Consider the following 20,234-nt stretch of genomic DNA (forward strand, 5'->3'; position numbering starts at 1 on the left):
TACACTGATAAGGCAACATTATCAGTGAATATTCAAATACTTACTAGTGAGCTATTGCTACACTTTTACCGATTAAATTGATAACTGCTAACACCAAATATGAAGAATTAATCTCCAGTGTGAAGCCTCAAGTAATGAGAGCTGTGGGTTAGCAAGATAACAGTGGCGTTATGAGCCGAGTGTGTCGCGAGGTAAGAGTGCCCCAGGAAGCCTCACTAATGTTTACACGCAACACTCTTAGAAGCCATACAAAACATGCTACAGCCACGTGCCAGATTAACACTTTCATAGGCCTTGGGCACCTTCAAGATATGGGGGTTAGATTAACATTTTCATAGGCCTTGGGCACCTTCAAGATATGGGGGTTAGATTAACACTTTCATAGGCCTTGGGCACCTTCAAGACATGGGAGTTAGATTAACACTTTCATAGGCCTTAGGCACTTTCAAGATAAAGGGGCCAGATTTGACAGCATATTCACTAATGACAAAAGCCAGTACCGAATTATAAAAAGTGATGTTGTAAAAAAATAAAAAATTCACTGATGTTTGGCATGATTTTTGAGTAAAAGAAAATTGGCTTAAGAAAACAGGTTAGATCAGCTGTTCCTGTACAGAACAGAAATAGTTTCGTTTACAAGAAGTAGAGCTAGATGGTAAATACTGGGAGATGACTGGTAATTTATTTTTTTTTCCTCGCGTATTCCTGAAGTATACTTGAAGAGATTTCAGGAGTTCGTCTACTCTACGAGGCCTGCATGAGGCCAGGCTTGACTTGTGATAACTTAGTTCAACAGACTGTTGCTTGAAGTGGCTTGCAAGCCAACATATCCACTACAACCTGGTTGGTCTGGCACTTCTTGCAAGAATTTATCTATGTGCAGTGTGCCGTGAATACATCCACCTTTGTTCTGGCAATATTTCTAATGCTTGCTGGAAGGGAGTTGAACAGCAGTGGACCTCTGATGTTCAGACAGTGCTCTCTGATTGTGCCTATGGCACCTCTACTCCTCACTACTCCTCTGTATTTCCTCTATTTTAGAAATCTTTCCTATTCTGAAAGGGAGAGCGAGCAACACTGAAAACGGGGACAGCACCCATGATTTAAATAGTATTAGCATTGCTGTGGGGTATCTGGATTTGTAAGCTCTCATAATCCATGCTATCATTTTCTTGGCCCCCACTATATTTGCATAGCTTGTACCTGATTGATACCTGCTTGATGGGGTTCTGGGAGTTCTTCTACTCCCCAAGCCTGGCCCGAGGCCAGGCTTGACTTGTGAGAGTTTGGTCCACCAGGCTGTTGCTTGGAGCGGCCTGCAGGCCCACATACCCACCACAGCCCGGCTGATCTGGAACTTCTTTTAGAAAACAGTCCAGTTTTCTCTTTGAGATGTCCACGGTTGTTCCGGCAATATTTCTTATAGTCGCTGGAAGGACATTGAACAACCGCAGACCTCTGATGTTTATACAGTGTTCTCTGATTGTGCCTATGGCACCTCTGCTCTTCACTGGTTCAATCTTGCATTTTCTTCCATATCGTTCACTCCAGTATGTTGTTATTTTACTGTGTAGATTTGGGACCTGGCCCTCCAGTATTTTCCATGTATATATTATTTGGTATCTCTCTCGTCTCCTTTCTAGAGAGTACATTTAAAGAGATTTGAGACGATCCCAATAATTTAGGTGTTTTATCTCGTCTGTGCGTGCTGTATATGTTCTCTGTATTCCCTCTATTTCAGCAACCTCTCCTGCTCTGAAGGGGAAAGTGAGTACTGAGCAGTACTCGAGACGACACAACACAAGTGACTTGAAGAGTACAACCATTGTGATGGGATCCCTGGATTTTAAAGTTCTCGTAATCCATCCGATCATTTTCCTGGCTGACGCAATATTTGCTTGGTTATGCTCCCTAAATGTTAGATCGTCAGACATCATTATTCCCAAATCCTCGACATGCTGTTTTTCTACTATGGGAAGATTCGATTGTGTTTTGTACCCTGTATTATGTTTCAGATCCTCATTTTTGCCGTACCTGAGTACCTGAAATTTATCACTGTTAAACATCATGTTATTTTCTGCTGCCCAATCGAAAACTTTGTTGACATCTACTTGTAATTTTTCAATGTCTTCAGCAGAGGTAATTTTCATGCTGATTTTTGTGTCATCTGCGAAGGATGACATGAAGCTGTGACTTGTATTTTTGTCTATATCTGATATGAGAATAAGGAACAGCAGTGGTGCAAGAACTGTACCCTGAGGTACAGAGCTTTTAACATCGCTTGGACTCGATTTTATTTGATTGACTGTTACTCTTTATGTTCTGTTCGACAGAAAATTGAGTATCCAGCGTCCTACTTTTTCAGTTATTCCCAATGACCTCATTTTGTGAGCTATCACCCCATGGTCACATTTGTCGAATGCCTTTGCAAAGTCTGTGTATACAACATCTGCATTTTGCTTTTCTTCTAGAGCTTCTTTTGATTTTGTCATAGTGGTTGAGTAAATGTGACAGACAGGATCTTCCCGCTCTAAATCCATGTTGTCCTGGGTTGTGTAGCTCATTGTTTTCCATAAAACTAGAAATTTGATTCCTAATCACTCTTTCAAACACTTTTATTATGTGTGATGTTAGTGCAACTGGCCTATAATTTTTTGCCAAGGCTTTACTTCCCCCCTTGTGCAACGGAGCTATATCTGCAGATTTAAGTGCTGCTGGTATCTTCCCTGTATCTAGGCTCTTTCTCCATATTATGCTGAGTGCTCTCGCTACTGGTACTTTACATTTCTTTATGAATATTGAATTCCATGAGTCAGGGCCAGGAGCTGAGTGCATGGGCATATTGTCAATTTCTCTTTCAAAATCTTCCAAGTTTGTGGTAATATCCGTGATATTATCTGCAGCTTGAATGTCATTCATAAAGAAGCTGTCTGGGTCATCAACTTTCATGTTGTTTATTGGTGTGCTAAACATAGCCTCATACTGTCTTCTTAGAATTTCACTAATCTCCTTGTTGTCCTCTGTGTCCGTACCTTCATTTGTAATTAACAGTCCAATACTGGTCGAGGTTTTTGATTTTGATTTTGCACATGTGAAAAAATATTTCGGATTTTTCTTTATCTCTTGTATAGCTTTCTGTTCCAATTCCATTTCCTCAGACTCATATGATCGCTTCAACGTTTGTTCTATTTCTTCGATCTCCCTGCTTAGGCTTATTTTCCTTGCTTGTGATAGTTGTGTTTGCCGAAGCATTTCTGTTATTTTTTTCCTTCTCCTGTACAGTCGTCTGCGTTCTCTTTCTAGAGTGGTCCTCTTTCTGCCCCTCCTCACAGGCACGTGCTTCAAGCAGACCTTGTAAGCTTCAGCTGTCAGTTGAGCTATTCCCTGTGTGGGAGTTTTGTCACTTAAGACCGTACACAGAGGACAACAAGGAGATTAGTGAAATTCTAAGACTGCACCATCTCCCATTGAATGGTTGCAAGGTCTACATATATTTTTTCCCACTCGATCCTCTTACTGTTGAAATTGAATTGATTGAATACTCCTTCTCACTTGTTGGGTCTCTTAGACATACTACCGTTATTTATGCTAGTTCGCACTTCAATGAGCTTATGGTCTGAGTATGAATTATCTGAGATTGTAATGTTTCTGATTAGTTCATCATTGTTTGTGAATAACAAGTCTAGTATGTTTTCGTTCCTAGTTGGTTCTGTAATCTGTTGATTGAGCAAGAATTTGTCACAATCTCAAAAGTTCTCTGACCTGTGGTTGGTTATTTCCCAGGTCATTCCCTGCTATGATATTTGTGTTTGCCATTCTCCATCTTAGACTCGGTAAATTGAAATCTCCAAGGAAGATAATATCTGGAGCTGGGTTTGCTAGGTTATCAAGTATGTTCTCTATTTTGTGCATCTGCTCTATGAATTCCTCAACTGTTGTATCTGGTGGTTTATATATTAGAATAATAATTAGGTTTAGTTTCTCTACCTTAATTCCAAGTACCTCTACCACCTCATTAGTTGAGTTTAGTAGTTCTGTGCATACCAGGTCCTCTTTAATATACAGATCTACTCCTCCATTTGATCTAGTTTTTCTATCACATCTATATAAATTATAATTCAGAATCCAGATTTCACCATCCATGTAATCTTTTGTATGAGTTTCCGTGAATGCCCCAAATATTGTAGTTGTTTAATGTCTTCTATAAAGAAAATTTTCATGCTGATTTTTGTATCATCTGCAAAGGATGACACAAAGCTTTGATTAGTATTTTTGTCTATATCTGAGATAAGAATGAGAAACAGCAGTGGTGCAAAGACTGTGCCCTGGGGTACTGAGCTTTTCACTGCACTTGGCTTTGATCTTATTTGATTGACTGTTACTCCCTGCATTCAGTTTGACAGAAAGTTGAAAATCCAATGCCCCCACTTTACCCGTTATTCCTATTGATCTCCTTTCATAGGCTATCACTCCATCATCACATTTGTTGAATGCCTTTGCAAAGTCTGAGTATACAACATCTGCATTTTGTTTATCTTTTAATGCTTCTGTGATTTTGTTGTAATGGTTGAGTAACTGACACATGATCTTACTGCTCTAAATCCATGTTGTAAAGTTCATTGTTTTTCATAAAACTGGAGATTTGATTCCTAATCACTCTTTCAAAAGCTTTTGTGTGTGATATTAGTTCAACTGGTATATAATTTTTTGCCAAAGGTTTACTACCTTCCTTGTGCAGAAAAGTTAAATCTGCTGATTTAAGTGCTGCTGGTATCTCCCCTGTATCTAGGGGTCTTTCTTCATATTACGCTGAGTGTCTGTGATATTGCTGCTTTACATTTCTTTGTGAATATTGAACTTCTTGAGTCAGGACCTGGGGCCGAGTGAATGGGTATGTTGTCAATTTCTTTTTCAGTCTTCTGTGTTTATGTTAATATTAGTTATACTGTATTGTCTTGGTTTTAGATATCATTCATAAAGAAGCTGTCTGGAGCTTTAACTTCCATGTTGTTTATTGGGATGCTAAACATAGCCTCATATTGGCATATTTGGAATTCACTAATTTCCATGCTATCCTCTGTGTGTGAACTTTTAGTTATAATTAATGACATAATACAAAAAAAATCACTTGAAAAATCCATAATGTTTTGATCTAATAAATATTTTAACTTAAAACCTGTGGGTCAATTTTCAGAAGCATTTGCCTTGGCATATTGAATATGTTGTAAACATTGCCTACTCATTATGTTGTATAGAATATTTGAGAAAAAACTATGCATTATTCAACTGAAAAATGATGAATATTTTCTGTAATCTTCAAACAATTTTCTTATACTATTTTGCTACCATCTATGGCCAAAATACGCCTTAATAGAATAGTATGCAAATTAATCAAGTAAATAATAAATAAATAGATGGAAAAAAAGCATCCCCGGTATCACTTAATAATATCCTGTAGAAAAGGAGCAAGAAAACTGCTTCTTTTACTTTAATAGGCCCCACTATCTCATAGGCCCTAGGCACTATGCCTACTGTGCCTAGGCCTATCTCATAGGCCCTAGGCACTATGCCTACTGTGCCTAGGCCTATCCCATAGGCCCTAGGCACTATGCCTACTGTGCCTAGGCCTATTTCATAGGCACTATGCCTACTGTGCCTAATGGATAATCTGGCTTACGCTACAGCCCAGACACAAACATGCAATAATATTGACAAAGACAATAGCTAAATCATATATATATGCTATACCCAAAGTGAACCCAGGCAGGCATCATGCAAAGACACAGCACAAATAATTATATTAACAACAAAAGACACTATATATGTCTGAAAGTATATCATTCATTGTATTATCTTAAGAGTTAATAAGTGCACACAATACTACATTATGAATCATATATATAATCTTAAGTTCAGATGAAAATTATTACAGAGAGTGCAATCAGAGTATTATCATATTACATGTACACATGCAGCATTACTCTTTATAAACAATGGGAGGTGGAGGTGTGGGGGACAGGTGAGGGAGGTGTGGGGGAGGGGTGAGGGTGGTGTGTGTGTGTGGGGGACGGGTGGTGGTGGTGTGTGGGACGGGTGAGGGAGGTGGTGTGGGGGACGGGTGAGGGTGGTGTGGGGGACGGGTGAGGGTGGTGTGTAATTACCTAAGTGTAGTTACAGGATGAGAGCTACGCTCGTGGTGTCCCGTCTTCCCAGCACTCTTTGTCATATAACGCTTTGAAACTACTGACGGTCTTGGCCTCCACCACCTTCTCACTTAACTTGTTCCAACCGTCTACCACTCTATTTGCGAAGGTGAATTTTCTTATATTTCTTCGGCATCTGTGTTTAGCTAGTTTAAATCTATGACCTCTTGTTCTTGAAGTGCCAGGTCTCAGGAAATCTTCCCTGTCGATTTTAACAATTCCTCTTACTATTTTGTACGTAGTGATCATATCACCTCTTTTTCTTCTGTCTTTTAGTTTTGGCATATTTAATGCTTCTAACCTCTCCTCGTAGCTCTTGCCCTTCAGTTCTGGGAGCCACTTAGTAGCATGTCTTTGCACCTTTTCCAGTTTGTTGATGTGCTTCTTAAGATATGGGCACCACACAACAACTGCATATTCTAGCTTTGGCCTAACAAAAGTCATGAACAATTTCTTTAGTATATCGCCATCCATGTATTTAAATGCAATTCTGAAGTTAGAAAGCATCGCATAGGCTCCTTGCACAATATTCTTTATGTGGTCCTCAGGTGATAGTTTTCTATCTAGAACCACCCCTAGATCTCTTTCTTTATCAGGATTCTTTAAAGATTTCTCATATAATATAAAGGTTGTATGGGGTCTATGTTCTCCTATTCCACATTCCATAACATGACATTTATTAACATTAAATTCCATTTGCCAGGTGGTGCTCCATATACTTATTTTGTCCAGGTCTTCTTGAAGGGCATGACAATCATCTAAATTTCTTATCCTTCCTATTATCTTAGCATCATCAGCAAACATGTTCATATAATTCTGTATACCAACTGGTAGATCATTTATGTACACAATAAACATCACTGGTGCAAGAACTGAACCCTGTGGTACTCCACTTGTGACATTTCTCCATTCCGATACATTGCCTCTGATTACTGCCCTCATTTTTCTATCAGTCAGAAAATTTTTCATCCATGATAGAAGCTTACCTGTCACCCCTCCAATATTTTCCAGTTTCCAGAACAACCTCTTATGTGGAACTCTGTCGAAAGCCTTTTTTAGGTCCAGATAGATGCAGTCAACCCAACCATCTCTTTCCTGTAATATCTCTGTGGCTCGATCATAGAAACTGAGTAAATTCGATACACAGGATCTTCCTGATCGAAAACCATACTGTCTGTCTGATATTATATCATTTCTCTCCAGGTGTTCTACCCATTTAGTTTTGATTAGTTTTTCCAATACTTTCACTATTACACTCGTCAATGATACAGGTCTATAATTGAGAGGGTCTTCCCTGCTGCCACTTTTGTAGATTGGAACTATGTTAGCCTGTTTCCACACGTCTGCTACGATTCCTGTACACAGGGATGCCTGAAAGATCAGGTGAAGTGGAATGCTGAGCTCAGATGCACATTCTCTCAGAACCCATGGTGAAACGCCATCTGGGCCAGCTGCTTTGTTCTTACCGAGCTCCTTGAGCATATTTTCCACTTCATCTCTAGACACCTCTATCCGCTCTATGTTGTTCTCTGGAATTCTTATTGCGTCTGGTTCTCTGAAGATTTCATTTTGTACAAACACACTTTGGAACTTTTCATTTAATGTTCCGCACATTTCCTTTTCATTTTCCGTGAATCTGTCCCCCATTTTCAACCTCTGGATATTATCCTTTACCTGCAATTTGTTGTTTATGAATTTGTAGAATAGGCCCGGTTCTGTTTTACATTTATCTGCTATCCCTTTTTCAAAATTTCTTTCTGCCTCTCTCCTTACTGCTGTATAGTTGTTTCTCGCATCTTTGTTGTTTCGCATCATCTTTGTGTGTGTGGGGGGACGGGTGAGGGTGGTGTGTGTGTGTGGGGGGGGGGGACGGGTGAGGGTGGTGTGTGTGTGGGGGGGACGGGTGAGGGTGGTGTGTGTGTGTGTGTGTGGGGACGGGTGAGGGTGGTGTGTGTGTGTGGGGGGGGGGACGGGTGAGGGTGGAGTGTGTGTGTGGGGGACGGGTGAGGGTGGTGTGTGTGTGGGGGGACGGGTGAGGGTGGTGTGTGTGTGTGGGGGACGGGTGAGGGTGGTGTGTGTGTGGGGGGACGGGTGAGGGTGGTGTGTGTGTGTGTGTGTGGGGGACGGGTGAGGGTAGTGTGTGTGTGGGGGACGGGTGAGGGTGGTGTGTGTGTGTGGGGGGGACGGGTGAGGGTGGTGTGTGTGTGTGTGGGGGGGGACGGGTGAGGGTGGTGTGTGTGTGGGGGACGGGTGAGGGTGGTGTGTGTGTGTGTGTGTGGGGGACGGGTGAGGGTGGTGTGTGTGTGTGTGTGGGGGGGACGGGTGAGGGTGGTGTGTGTGTGGGGGGGGGGGACGGGTGAGGGTGGTGTGTGTGTGTGGGGGACGGGTGAGGGTGGTGTGTGTGTGTGGGGGGGGGGGGACGGGTGAGGGTGGTGTGTGTGTGTGGGGGACGGGTGAGGGTGGTGTGTGTGTGTGTGGGGGGACGGGTGAGGGTGGTGTGTGTGTGTGTGGGGGGACGGGTGAGGGTGGTGTGTGTGTGTGGGGGGGGGACGGGTGAGGGTGGTGTGTGTGGGGGGGGGACGGGTGAGGGTGGTGTGTGTGTGTGTGTGGGGGGGGGGACGAGTGAGGGTGGTGTGTGTGGGGGACGGGTGAGGGTGGTGTGTGTGTGTGGGGGGGGGGGGACGGGTGAGGGTGGTGTGTGTGTGTGGGGGACGGGTGAGGGTGGTGTGTGTGGGGGGACGGGTGAGGGTGGTGTGTGTGGGGGGGGGACGGGTGAGGGTGGTGTGTGTGTGTGGGGGGACGGGTGAGGGTGGTGTGTGTGTGTGGGGGGGACGGGTGAGGGTGGTGTGTGTGGGGGGGGGGACGGGTGAGGGTGGTGTGTGTGTGGGGGGGGGACGGGTGAAGGTGGTGTGTGTGTGTGTGTGTGTGGGGGGGACGGGTGAGGGTGTGTGTGTGTGGGGGGGGGGGGGACGGGTGAGGGTGGTGTGTGTGTGGGGGACGGGTGAGGGTGGTGTGTGTGTGTGTGTGGGGGGGACGGGTGAGGGTGGTGTGTGTGTGTGGGGGGGACGGGTGAGGGTGGTGTGTGTGTGTGGGGGACGGGTGAGGGTGGTGTGTGTGTGTGTGGGGGGGGGACGGGTGAGGGTGGTGTGTGTGTGTGGGGGGGGGGGACGGGTGAGGGTGGTGTGTGTGTGTGTGGGGGGACGGGTGAGGGTGGTGTGTGTGTGTGGGGGGGGACGGGTGAGGGTGGTGTGTGTGGGGGGTGACGGGTGAGGGTGGTGTGTGTGTGTGTGTGGGGGGGGGACGAGTGAGGGTGGTGTGTGTGGGGGACGGGTGAGGGTGGTGTGTGTGTGTGGGGGGGACGGGTGAGGGCGGTGTGTGTGTGTGTGGGGACGGGTGAGGGTGGTGTGTGTGTGTGTGTGGGGGACGGGTGAGGGTGGTGTGTGGGGGGGGGGGGACGGGTGAGGGTGGTGTGTGTGTGTGGGGGGGGACGGGTGAGGGTGGTGTGTGTGTGTGGGGGGGGACGGGTGAGGGTGGTGGTGTGTGTGGGGGGGACGGGTGAGGGTGGTGTGTGTGTGTGGGGGGGGACGGGTGAGGATGGTGTGTGTGTGGGGGGACGGGTGAGGGTGGTGTGTGTGTGTGTGGGGGGACGGGTGAGGGTGGTGTGTGTGTGGGGGACGGGTGAGGGTGGTGTGTGTGTGTGGGGGGACGGGTGAGGGTGGTGTGTGTGTGGGGGGGGGACGGGTGAGGGTGGTGTGTGGGGGGGACGGGTGAGGGTGGTGTGTGTGTGTGGGGGGGACGGGTGAGGGTGGTGTGTGTGTGGGGGACGGGTGAGGGTGGTAGTGTGTGTGTGTGGGGGACGGGTGAGGGTGGTGTGTGTGTGTGTGTGTGTGTGGGGGGGACGGGTGAGGGTGGTAGTGTGTGTGTGTGGGGGGGACGGGTGAGGGTGGTGTGTGTGTGTGTGTGTGTGTGTGTGTGTGTGTGTGTGTGTGTGTGTGTGTGTGTGTGTGTGGGGGACGGGTGAGGGTGGTGTGTGTGGGGGACGGGTGAGGGTGGTGTGTGTGGGGGACGGGTGAGGGTGGTGTGTGTGGGGGACGGGTGAGGGTGGTGTGTGTGTGTGTGTGGGGGGGACGTGTGAGGGTGGTGTGTGGGGGGGACGGGTGAGGGTGGTGTGTGTGGGGGACGGGTGAGGGTGGTGTGTGTGTGTGTGTGGGGGGGGGACGGGTGAGGGTGGTGTGTGTGTGTGTGGGTGACAGGTGAGGGTGGTGTGTGTGTGGGTGACAGGTGAGGGTGGTGGCGGGACAGGTGAGAGATCACCAGTATGACAGGGAGACATGACCACAGACAGACAGACAGACAGGTATAGAGAGTACTAACAGCGATCATGTAGAGTTGGGCGACGCGGTACTCGTCGACGGTGAGGGGGAGCGGGATACGGTACTCCTTAATCAGCACCATGGCGTCCACCTCTCACTATCTCATCTCCTGAAACAAGTCACCTTCATCACCATCAACAACAGTCACCTTCATCACCATAACATCACCACCAACCTCGTAATATTCATATATCACACACACATCAAGCTTGAGCAACATATATATAGTTCAGAACATATAATTATGGGTATAAAGAATAATAGAGAAGCTCATTTGGAGCATGTGAGGCAGATCCTATTGATTATGTGAGCCTCGGCCTCTATATTACCCAGCGCCCTCTTGTGTTATGTGAGCCTTGGCCTCTATATTACCCAGCGCCCTCTTGTGTTATGTGAGCCTTGGCCTCTATATTACCCAGCGCCCCCTTGTGTTATGTGAGCCTTGGCCTCTATATTACCCAGCGCCCTCTTGTGTAGATCATCACCCCTCTCGAGGCTCCCATGCTTGTATAATGACCCTCTATGATGTCATTGTTTACTATTGTATTCTGTGATGCAATCTTTGCCACAATTTTCTGTTTTGATGTGACCTCATCCATATATCTATTAAAATCAATCTATATATGTATAATTTATATATATAGGAGGTAGTACCACCTCTGGTGCAATTGTAGGGACCCACAGCCTCAAAGAATGGAACACAGAGCATTCAGAAACCTGCCATTTAACTCTGAATACGTATGAGTGTTCATTTCTCCTACCATCGCCCTTTTTAATGGTGTACACTTTATTATACAAGGTTATACAGTTACATTTCTGATTGTTTACAAAAAGAGAACATTAAGAGGAAATAAGGGGACGTTTGTTTCCTAGAGGCTGTCGATTTCTTCGAACGCCTCCGACGCCGGGCAGGAACCGAGGACGCAGCGGGCATTTCCCCTCTGGATCGCTACACTGAGGCGCTGAAAGAGCAAACTTGCCACTCTAGGGTCTCTTGTGGTGTCAATGAGCCTGGAACCAAGATCCTTAAGAAACCTTCTTGCACTCTCTCCCCAGGGGCCTCTGGGGCCTCGTAGCCTGGTGGATAGCGCGCAGGATTCGTAATTCTGTGGCGCGGGTTCGATTCCCGCACGAGGCAGAAACAAATGGGCAAAGTTTCTTTCACCCTGAATGCCCCTGTTACCTAGCAGTAAATAGGTACCTGGGAGTTAGTCAGCTGTCACGGGCTGCTTCCTGGGGGTGGAGGCCTGGTTGAGGACCGGGCCGCGGGGACACTAAAAGCCCCGAAATCATCTCAAGATAACCTCAAGATAACCAGGGGCCTAGGGTCTCAGACTCTATTGGTACGAAGTTGTACCGGTGATTTATTTCCCTGTACTTGGTTGACTTGTCTTTTTCTCTGTGTGTCGCTATGGTGTCTGCTTGGCCGAGAGAGTGGTTGATGTATGTGGTTGCCAGGGTGGATATGCAAGTGTAGTCCCATGCCAACTGTCTGCCACCCTTCCACGGGCGTAGCGTGATTCCATCTGGTCGGCCGGCAAAGATAGTTATGGTTCAATAGATTGCGGGGCTCCCTCTCTGCTGGACACTGGGCAGTGGCAAGGCTCCTTTTAATGATGCCATTGACTTCTGTCATGTCTAGAATGCCAACCGCCAGATTGGCATTCATGCCGCAAATACACCTATGAACAGTGTGGATAGGGGCAGGAAAGTGGAGAGCGGCTGCAATACGGAGCTCCTGCGGATCAAGACGTGTGCCTGTCGCAGACAGAGGGACTGCCAAAAGGAAGTCCCCTGCATGGTGCGAGAACTGCCATATTATGGCAGGCCAACCATATATATTGCTGCCATATTATATATATATATATATATGTATATATATATATATATATATATATATATATTCTAACACGAATTTTCTCAATATTTCTTATGTTTCTTTTCACTGTTGATGGTAATTGAAAAATCAATTCTCCAAAATTCATTTTTATTTCTAGTCTGACGCGACACTTGAACGCGTTTCGTAATAACTTATTACATTTTCAAAGACTTTAGTTTACACACACACAACTATAACCTGCAAACACTAAACAGAGTTTAAACAGCTTTCATTTTATACCTGCATTTGGGTGAGGTGATATGTTACAACAGTTTTGGATGAGGTGAAAACAAACTTTCAACACAAGACAGAACACGAAACAATGGGTATAATATTGGATAAGTTAAAGGGAAGAATGGAAGTAACTGCAAGGGCCTATTGGCCCATATTTCTTTATGCTTCTATATTGGTGCGGAGTCTTGAAGTGGGTATCTTCTTGAGGTAATCTAGAGATGATTTCGGGGCTTTTTAGTGTCCCTGCGGCCCGGTCCTCGACCAGGCCTCCACCCCCAGGAAGCAACCCGTGGCAGCTGACTAACACCCAGGTACCTATTTTACTGCTAGGTAACAGGGGCATAGGGTGAAAGAAACTCTTCCCATTGTTTCTCGCCAGCGCCCGGGATCGAACCCGGGACCACAGGATCACAAATCCAGTGTGCTGTCCACTCGGCCGACCGGCTCCCCGACCGGCTGGGTAGAATATAGTTGTGCATTAATTGGCTGTTGATTGCTGGTGTTGACTTCTTAATGTGTAGTGCCTCGCAGATATCAAGCCGCCTGCTATCGCTGTATCTATCGATGATTTCCGTGTTTTTGTTAAGACTTCTCTGTTGATGGTCTGGTTGTGGGAAGAGATTATATGTTCCTTAATGGAGCCCTGTTGCTTATGCATCGTTAATCGCCTGGAAAGAGATGTTGTTGTCTTGCCTATATACCGAGTTCTTTGAGGCTTACAGTCCCCAAGTGAGCATTTGAAAGCATAGACATTGGTCTCTTTTTAAAGCGTTCTGCTTTGTGTCTGGAGAGTTTCTCATGAGTAGGTTGGCTGTTTTCTTGGTTTTATAGTAAATCGTCAATTGTATCTTCTGATTTTTGTCTGTAGGGATAACGTTTCTATTAACAATATCTTTCAGGACCCTTTCCTCCGTTTTATGAGCTGTGAAAAAGAAGTTCCTGTATAATAGTCTAATAGGGGGTACAGGTGTTGTGTTAGTTGTCTCTTCAGAGGTTGCATGGCGTTTCACCTTCCTTCTTATGATGTCTTCAACGAAACCATTGGAGAAGCCGTTGTTGACTAGGACCTGCCTTACCCTACAGAGTTCTTCATCGACTTGCTTCCATCCTGAGCTGTGGCTGAGAGCACGGTTGACATAAGTGTTAACAACACTCCTCTTGTACCTGTCTGGACAGTCACTGTTGGCATCTAGGCACATTCCTATGTTTGTTTCCTTAGTGTAGACTGAAGTGAGGAAACCTCCGCTCCTTTCCATGACTGTTACATCTAGAAAGGGCAGCTTCCCATCCTTCTCCATCTCGTAAGTGAAACGCAACACAGAATTCTGCTCAAATGCCTCCTTCAGCTCCTGCAGATGTCTGACATCAGGTACCTGTGTAAAAATGTCGTCAACATACCTGCAGTATATGGCCGGTTTCAAGTTCATGTCGACTAAGACCTTTTGTTCGATGGTACCCATGTAGAAGTTCGCAAACAGGACACCTAGGGGAGAACCCATGGCGACCCCATCTACTTGCTTATACATGTGCCCATCCGGGTTCAAGAAAGGTGCCTCTTTAGTACAAGCTTGGAGTAGTTTCCTTAGAATGTTTTCTGGTATGTCAAGAGGAGTACAGGCTGGATCACGATACACTCTGTCCGCTATCATCCCGATTGTTTCATCCACAGGTACGTTGGTAAACAGTGATTCTATGTCCAACGAGGCTCTTATCCCTGTGGCCCGTGTTCCCCGCAGTAAGTCAACAAATTCCTTTGGAGACTTCAGGCTGAAGGCGCAAGGGATGTAAGGAGTCAGCAAGCCGTTGAGTCGCTTCGCCAGTCTGTACGTGGGTGTGGGTATCTGGCTGATGATTGGCCGAAGTGGGTTTCCAGGCTTGTGTGTCTTGACATTTCCATATGCGTATCCAGGTTTATATTCCCCAATAATCATTGGCAGGTGGAGTCCGGATTTCTTTGTAACACTGTAAAAGTGTTTGGTTTAGGTTAATACATACATAGAGTACACGAGTCACACACAGGGATCTGAGAGGCGCCAGTTGTCTGCCTGAGATCTCACACCTCAAAGCGTTAATGACCTCAAGTGACCTGAGGTCAGATCATGAGAATTTCACCTTGCTTCCGCTAAGCTTATAATTGTAGTCTGGTAGCCTTCAAACATGCCGACGTTTAAGGAGTGGCTTGGTAGTGCCGGAGGCTATCTACTTGTGGGCGGAGTTAGTTCTAGGGTCCCCAATATATACTGAGGGAGCATAGAGCATTGAAGCATTAAAAGACAACAGAGCAGACGAGCCAGCAGAGCAGAGAAGACGTCCCTAGCAGGGAGGCTGTCGGCCAGCAGGGGCGAGACAGTCTCTGTCAAGCTACAGACCCCCCCCCTCTCTATTCAACTTAGACTCAGTCCTCGGTGAGTGAACATTAAGGTGACTTGGTCGTGTTTACATATGTTGTGTGATGATCAGGGGCAGTCAAGTTGTAGGGTTCTTGAATTCTTGGATGATGACTCTCTTTAACATTTTAATTGGATTGCTTATATTATGATACTTAGTATGTGAAATACATGAACTTATTATTTAAATCGTCTTTGTTCCCTAGAGCTTTGAGTTGAGGTGAGAAAGCCTCGGTGGTTACTAGATTCAAGATATTAATGAGTACATGTTTGGAGTTGATACATGGTACAGAGGGAACATACTAATAATGAACTCATGATAACATCCTTTGAGAATTTTGTGATACAGGCAAGTTCCATTCCTTGTCTTGTATGTAATGATCATGAATGGATGGTGGCAGCATTTCGTCTTCTACTATCTACTCTTCTACTTCTACTATCTACTCTTCTCCTTCTACCTATCTACACCTCTCCCTCCACCCCTCTCTAAACTCTCACTTTCAACTAATGACCCTCCTCGCCCCTCCCACCTCCCTACCTCTCACCCCAAACCCTCACTAATTACTTCACTATTCATTTCTTTCCTTTCGTTTTCTCTTATACGTTTGTGGCAATGATTCTGTATTCTAGAGTTCTCTCTAGAGTTTCGGGTAACTGATCCAGTTACGACGCCTTGTAGTCTTAGCACCTAGGTAGTCAAATACCTAGGTTACAAGGTGTTGAACCAGAGAGGTTGCCTTAGGAATTCTGGGAGGGCTCTAGAATAGTTAGCTAACTGAGGACGGGATAACGGACTAGAGAGAGCTGTTTCCCCCGGCCTCGTTAGTTAACTGGGGGTGGAATAATGGACTAGATAGAGCTATTTCCCCCAACCCCCGTTACATCTTGGCGTTCACAGTTTCGATCAATTTGTTGACCTTTGCTTTTAATTCGACTGTAGTGTCCTTCGTTACCCTTTGGAATTTAGTTTGGTCAGAGAGTATGAGGTTCATTTTCGCCAGATATTCGTCTTTTTTAAGAATGACGTATATTGGCGACTTGTCATCTCTCCTGACGACTATCTCCTTGTTGTCACGAAGGCTCTTAGCTGCCGCTTTGAGCTCAGGGGAACAGTATGGTGCTTCTGTAGTTACCTCGATTCTTTCCTCCTCCTGCAATAAGTTCTGCTAGTAAGGTATCTTTGGTGGTGACCTTCTTTTGTGCCTCGAGGTCGAATATGTCGTCCAACAGGATCTCCAACTCCACTTTCCGGGCCATCTCACTTGGTCTGGGACATAACGTGACAGTTTATACCCAGATTTAGTTGAGTGACTTGGTCCTCAGTGAGGTTGATTCCTGCAAGGTTCGGGAAGCCGTCTCTCGGTCGTGGAATTGCCATAGGTCCTCCAAATAATGTTGTTAGTTTCTTATATGGAGGACCTATGACAATTCCACGACCGAGAGACGGCTTCCTGAACCTTGCAGGAATCAACCTCACTGAGGACCAAGTCACTCTCCTAAATCTGGCAGGAGAGAGAGGTGGGGCAGGAGAGAGAGAGAGGTGGGGCAGGAGAGAGAGAGAGGTGGGGCAGGAGAGAGAGAGAGGTGGGGCAGGAGAGAGAGAGAGGTGGGGCAGGAGAGAGAGGGAGGTGGGGCAGGAGAGAGAGGGAGGTGGGGCAGGAGAGAGAGGGAGGTGGGGCAGGAGAGAGAGGGAGGTGGGGCAGGAGAGAGAGGGAGGTGGGGCAGGAGAGAGAGGGAGGTGGGGCAGGAGAGAGAGGGAGGTGGGGCAGGAGAGAGAGGGAGGTGGGGCAGGAGAGAGAGGGAGGTGGGGCAGGAGAGAGAGGGAGGTGGGGCAGGAGAGAGAGAGAGGTGGGGCAGGAGAGAGAGAGAGGTGGGGCAGGAGAGAGAGAGAGAGGTGGGGCAGGAGAGAGAGAGAGGTGGGGCAGGAGAGAGAGGGAGGTGGGGCAGGAGAGAGAGGGAGGTGGGGCAGGAGAGAGAGGGAGGTGGGGCAGGAGAGAGAGGGAGGTGGGGCAGGAGAGAGAGGGAGGTGGGGCAGGAGAGAGAGAGAGGTGGGGCAGGAGAGAGAGAGAGGTGGGGCAGGAGAGAGAGGGAGGTGGGGCAGGAGAGTACATAAGTGAAACCTGGGTGAAGATGTCCGTAGAGTGTGATACGAGACTATAGATATTGGTATTAATATTAAATATGCTAGACTATTCTATAAGATGTTCGTTAGATCTCTCATTGATTATAATGCTCTGCACTTAATTAATTTCCCCTCCTCTGTGTTGGACAAACTTGAAGTAGTACAGAATGAGGCCATGAAGATAATTCTTGGTGCCCCAAGATGCACAAGAATCATCAACATGAGGGAAGAACTGAAGCTTCCAACCATACTAGAGAGAATAATGCAAGTCAAAACTACCTTTTGCCTTAAAGTCATAAGAGACCCTACATCTCCTGTATTGCTCAGAGACAAATTATTTAGTGCTGTTAACACCCTATTGACTGGTGCCGACATACCAACTCACTCCCTTTTATGATAATTGGCTGAGCAACAATGCTTACAATCTCATTAAACTCAACATTCCTTTTAAGTGCAATCTACCTGTCTCTGATATTCCTCTTTATCTGTACCCCACCATTCAAGTATCATACACACCTGTCACCAAGAAAGATAATGAGAATCTTGCTCTTCTCAAAGCTGTCACTTGAAACAATTGCCTCCTCCATCGAGAGTCTAAGATCTCACGAGCACTGTGTCTACACCGACGGCTCAGTCCTATCCTCTACTGGACGGACTGCAGCGGCATGTAGGTTTTATAGAAACAATATTTGCACAAAGACTGTCAGTGTCAGGTTAAACAACTGGCTGACCTCCACACAAGCAGAACTAGCAGCATTACAACTAGCTACCAGTACGTTAACAAACATTGGAGGAGGAGTAATATTTTGTGATTCAAAGTCTGCTCTTCAAGCAATCGAAAACTTCTCCTTGAAGATCGACAGTTCTTGACACACACTGTACTCCCTCCATATACTCCAGGGAGGACAGTTCTTGACACACACTGTACTCCCTCCATATACTCCAGGGAGGACAGTTGTTGACACACACTGTACTCCCTCCATGTACTCCAGGGCACTAGTTCTTGACACACACTGTACTCCCAACATATACTCCAGGGCACTAGTTCTTGACACACACTGTACTCCCACCATATACTCCAGGGCACTAGTTCTTGACACACACTGTACTCCCACCATATACTCCAGGGCACTAGTTCTTGACACACACTGTACTCCCTCCATATACTCCAGGGCACTAGTTCTTGACACACACTGTACTCCCTCCATATACTCCAGGGTACTAGTTCTTGACACACACTGTACTCCCTCCATATACTCCAGGGAGGACAGTTCTTGACACACACTGTACTCCCACCATGTACTCCAGGGCACTAGTTCTTGACACATACTGTACTTCCTCCATATACTCCAGGGCACTAGTTCTTGACACACACTGTACTCCCACCATATACTCCAGGGCACTAGTTCTTGACACACACTGTACTCCCACCATATACTCCAGGGAGGACAGTTCTTGACACACACTGTACTCCCTCCATATACTCCAGGGGTCAGATTCACGAAGCAGTTATGCAAGCACTTACGAACCTGTACATCTTTTCTCAATCTTTGGCGGCTGTGTTTACAATTACTAAACAGTTAATGAGCTCCGAAGCACCAGGAGGCTGTTTATAACAATAACAACAGTTGAATGGGAAGTTTTCATGCTTGTAAACTGTTTAATAAATGTAACCAAAGCCGTCAAAGATTGAGGAAAGATGTACACGTTCGTAAGTGTTTGCGTAAGTGCTTTCGTGAATCTGGCCCCAGGGCACTAGTTCTTGACACACACTGTACTCCCAACATATACTCCAGGGCACTAGTTCTTGACACACACTGTACTCCCAACATATACTCCAGGGCACTAGTTCTTGACACACACTGTACTCCCACCATATACTCCAGGGCACTAGTTCTTGACACACACTGTACTCCCTCCATATACTCCAGGGCACTAGTTCTTGACACACACTGTACTCCCACCATATACTCCAGGGCACTAGTTCTTGACACACACTGTACTCCATATACTCCGGGGAGAACAGTTCTTGACACACACTGTACTCCCACCATATACTCCAGGGAGGACAGTTCTTGACACACACTGTACTCCCTCCATATACTCCAGGGCACTAGTTCTTGACACACACTGTATTCCCACCATATACTCCAGGGCACTAGTTCTTGACACACACTGTACTCCCTCCATATACTCCGGGGAGAACAGTTCTTGACACACACTGTACTCTCACCATATACTCCAGGGAGGACAGTTCTTGACACACACTGTACTCCCTCCATATACTCCAGGAGGCTAGTTCTTGACACACACTGTACTCCCACCATATACTCCAGGGCACTAGTTCTTGACACACACTGTACTCCCTCCATATACTCCAGGAGGCTAGTTCTTGACACAGACTGTACTCCCTCCATATACTCCAGGGAGGCTAGTTCTTGACACACACTGTACTCCCTCCATATACTCCAGGGAGGACAGTTCTTGACACACACTGTACTCCCACCATATACTCCAGGGCACTAGTTCTTGACACACACTGTACTCCCACCATATACTCCAGGGCACTAGTTCTTGACACACACTGTACTTCCTCCATATACTCCAGGGAGGCTAGTTCTTGACACACACTGTACTCCCACCATATACTCCAGGGAGGACAGTTCTTGACACACACTGTACTCCCTCCATATACTCCAGGGCACTAGTTCTTGACACACACTGTACTCCCACCATGTACTCCAGGGCACTAGTTCTTGACACACACACTGTACTCCCTCCATATACTCCAGGGCACTAGTTCTTGACACACACTGTACTCCCTCCATGTACTCCAGGGAGGACAGTTCTTGACACACACTGTACTCCCTCCATGTACTCCAGGGCACTAGTTCTTGACACACACTATACTCCCACCATATACTCCAGGGCACTAGTTCTTGACACACACTGTACTCCCTCCATGTACTCCAGGGAGGACAGTTCTTGACACACACTGTACTCCCTCCATGTACTCCATGGCACTAGTTCTTGACA

At 46.4% G+C, this 20,234-nt stretch overlaps 1 protein-coding gene across 12 annotated transcripts in view; it reads right to left on the bottom strand.

The window, feature by feature from the left end:
- The window catches only part of rdgB (retinal degeneration B), a 507,955-nt gene that overhangs the window by 397,277 nt on the left and 90,444 nt on the right, over positions 1 to 20,234 (bottom strand). For all 12 annotated transcript variants that reach the window (XM_069311958.1, XM_069311951.1, XM_045726080.2 and 9 more), the window contains exon 2: positions 10,578 to 10,685. In XM_069311958.1, coding sequence (XP_069168059.1) covers positions 10,578 to 10,658 — 81 coding nt within the window. In that variant the 5' untranslated portion in view covers positions 10,659 to 10,685. The remainder of the gene's footprint in view (positions 1 to 10,577; positions 10,686 to 20,234) is intronic.

This window comes from Procambarus clarkii, chromosome 71 (assembly GCF_040958095.1).
Source record: "Procambarus clarkii isolate CNS0578487 chromosome 71, FALCON_Pclarkii_2.0, whole genome shotgun sequence".
Classification (NCBI taxonomy): domain Eukaryota; kingdom Metazoa; phylum Arthropoda; class Malacostraca; order Decapoda; family Cambaridae; genus Procambarus; species Procambarus clarkii.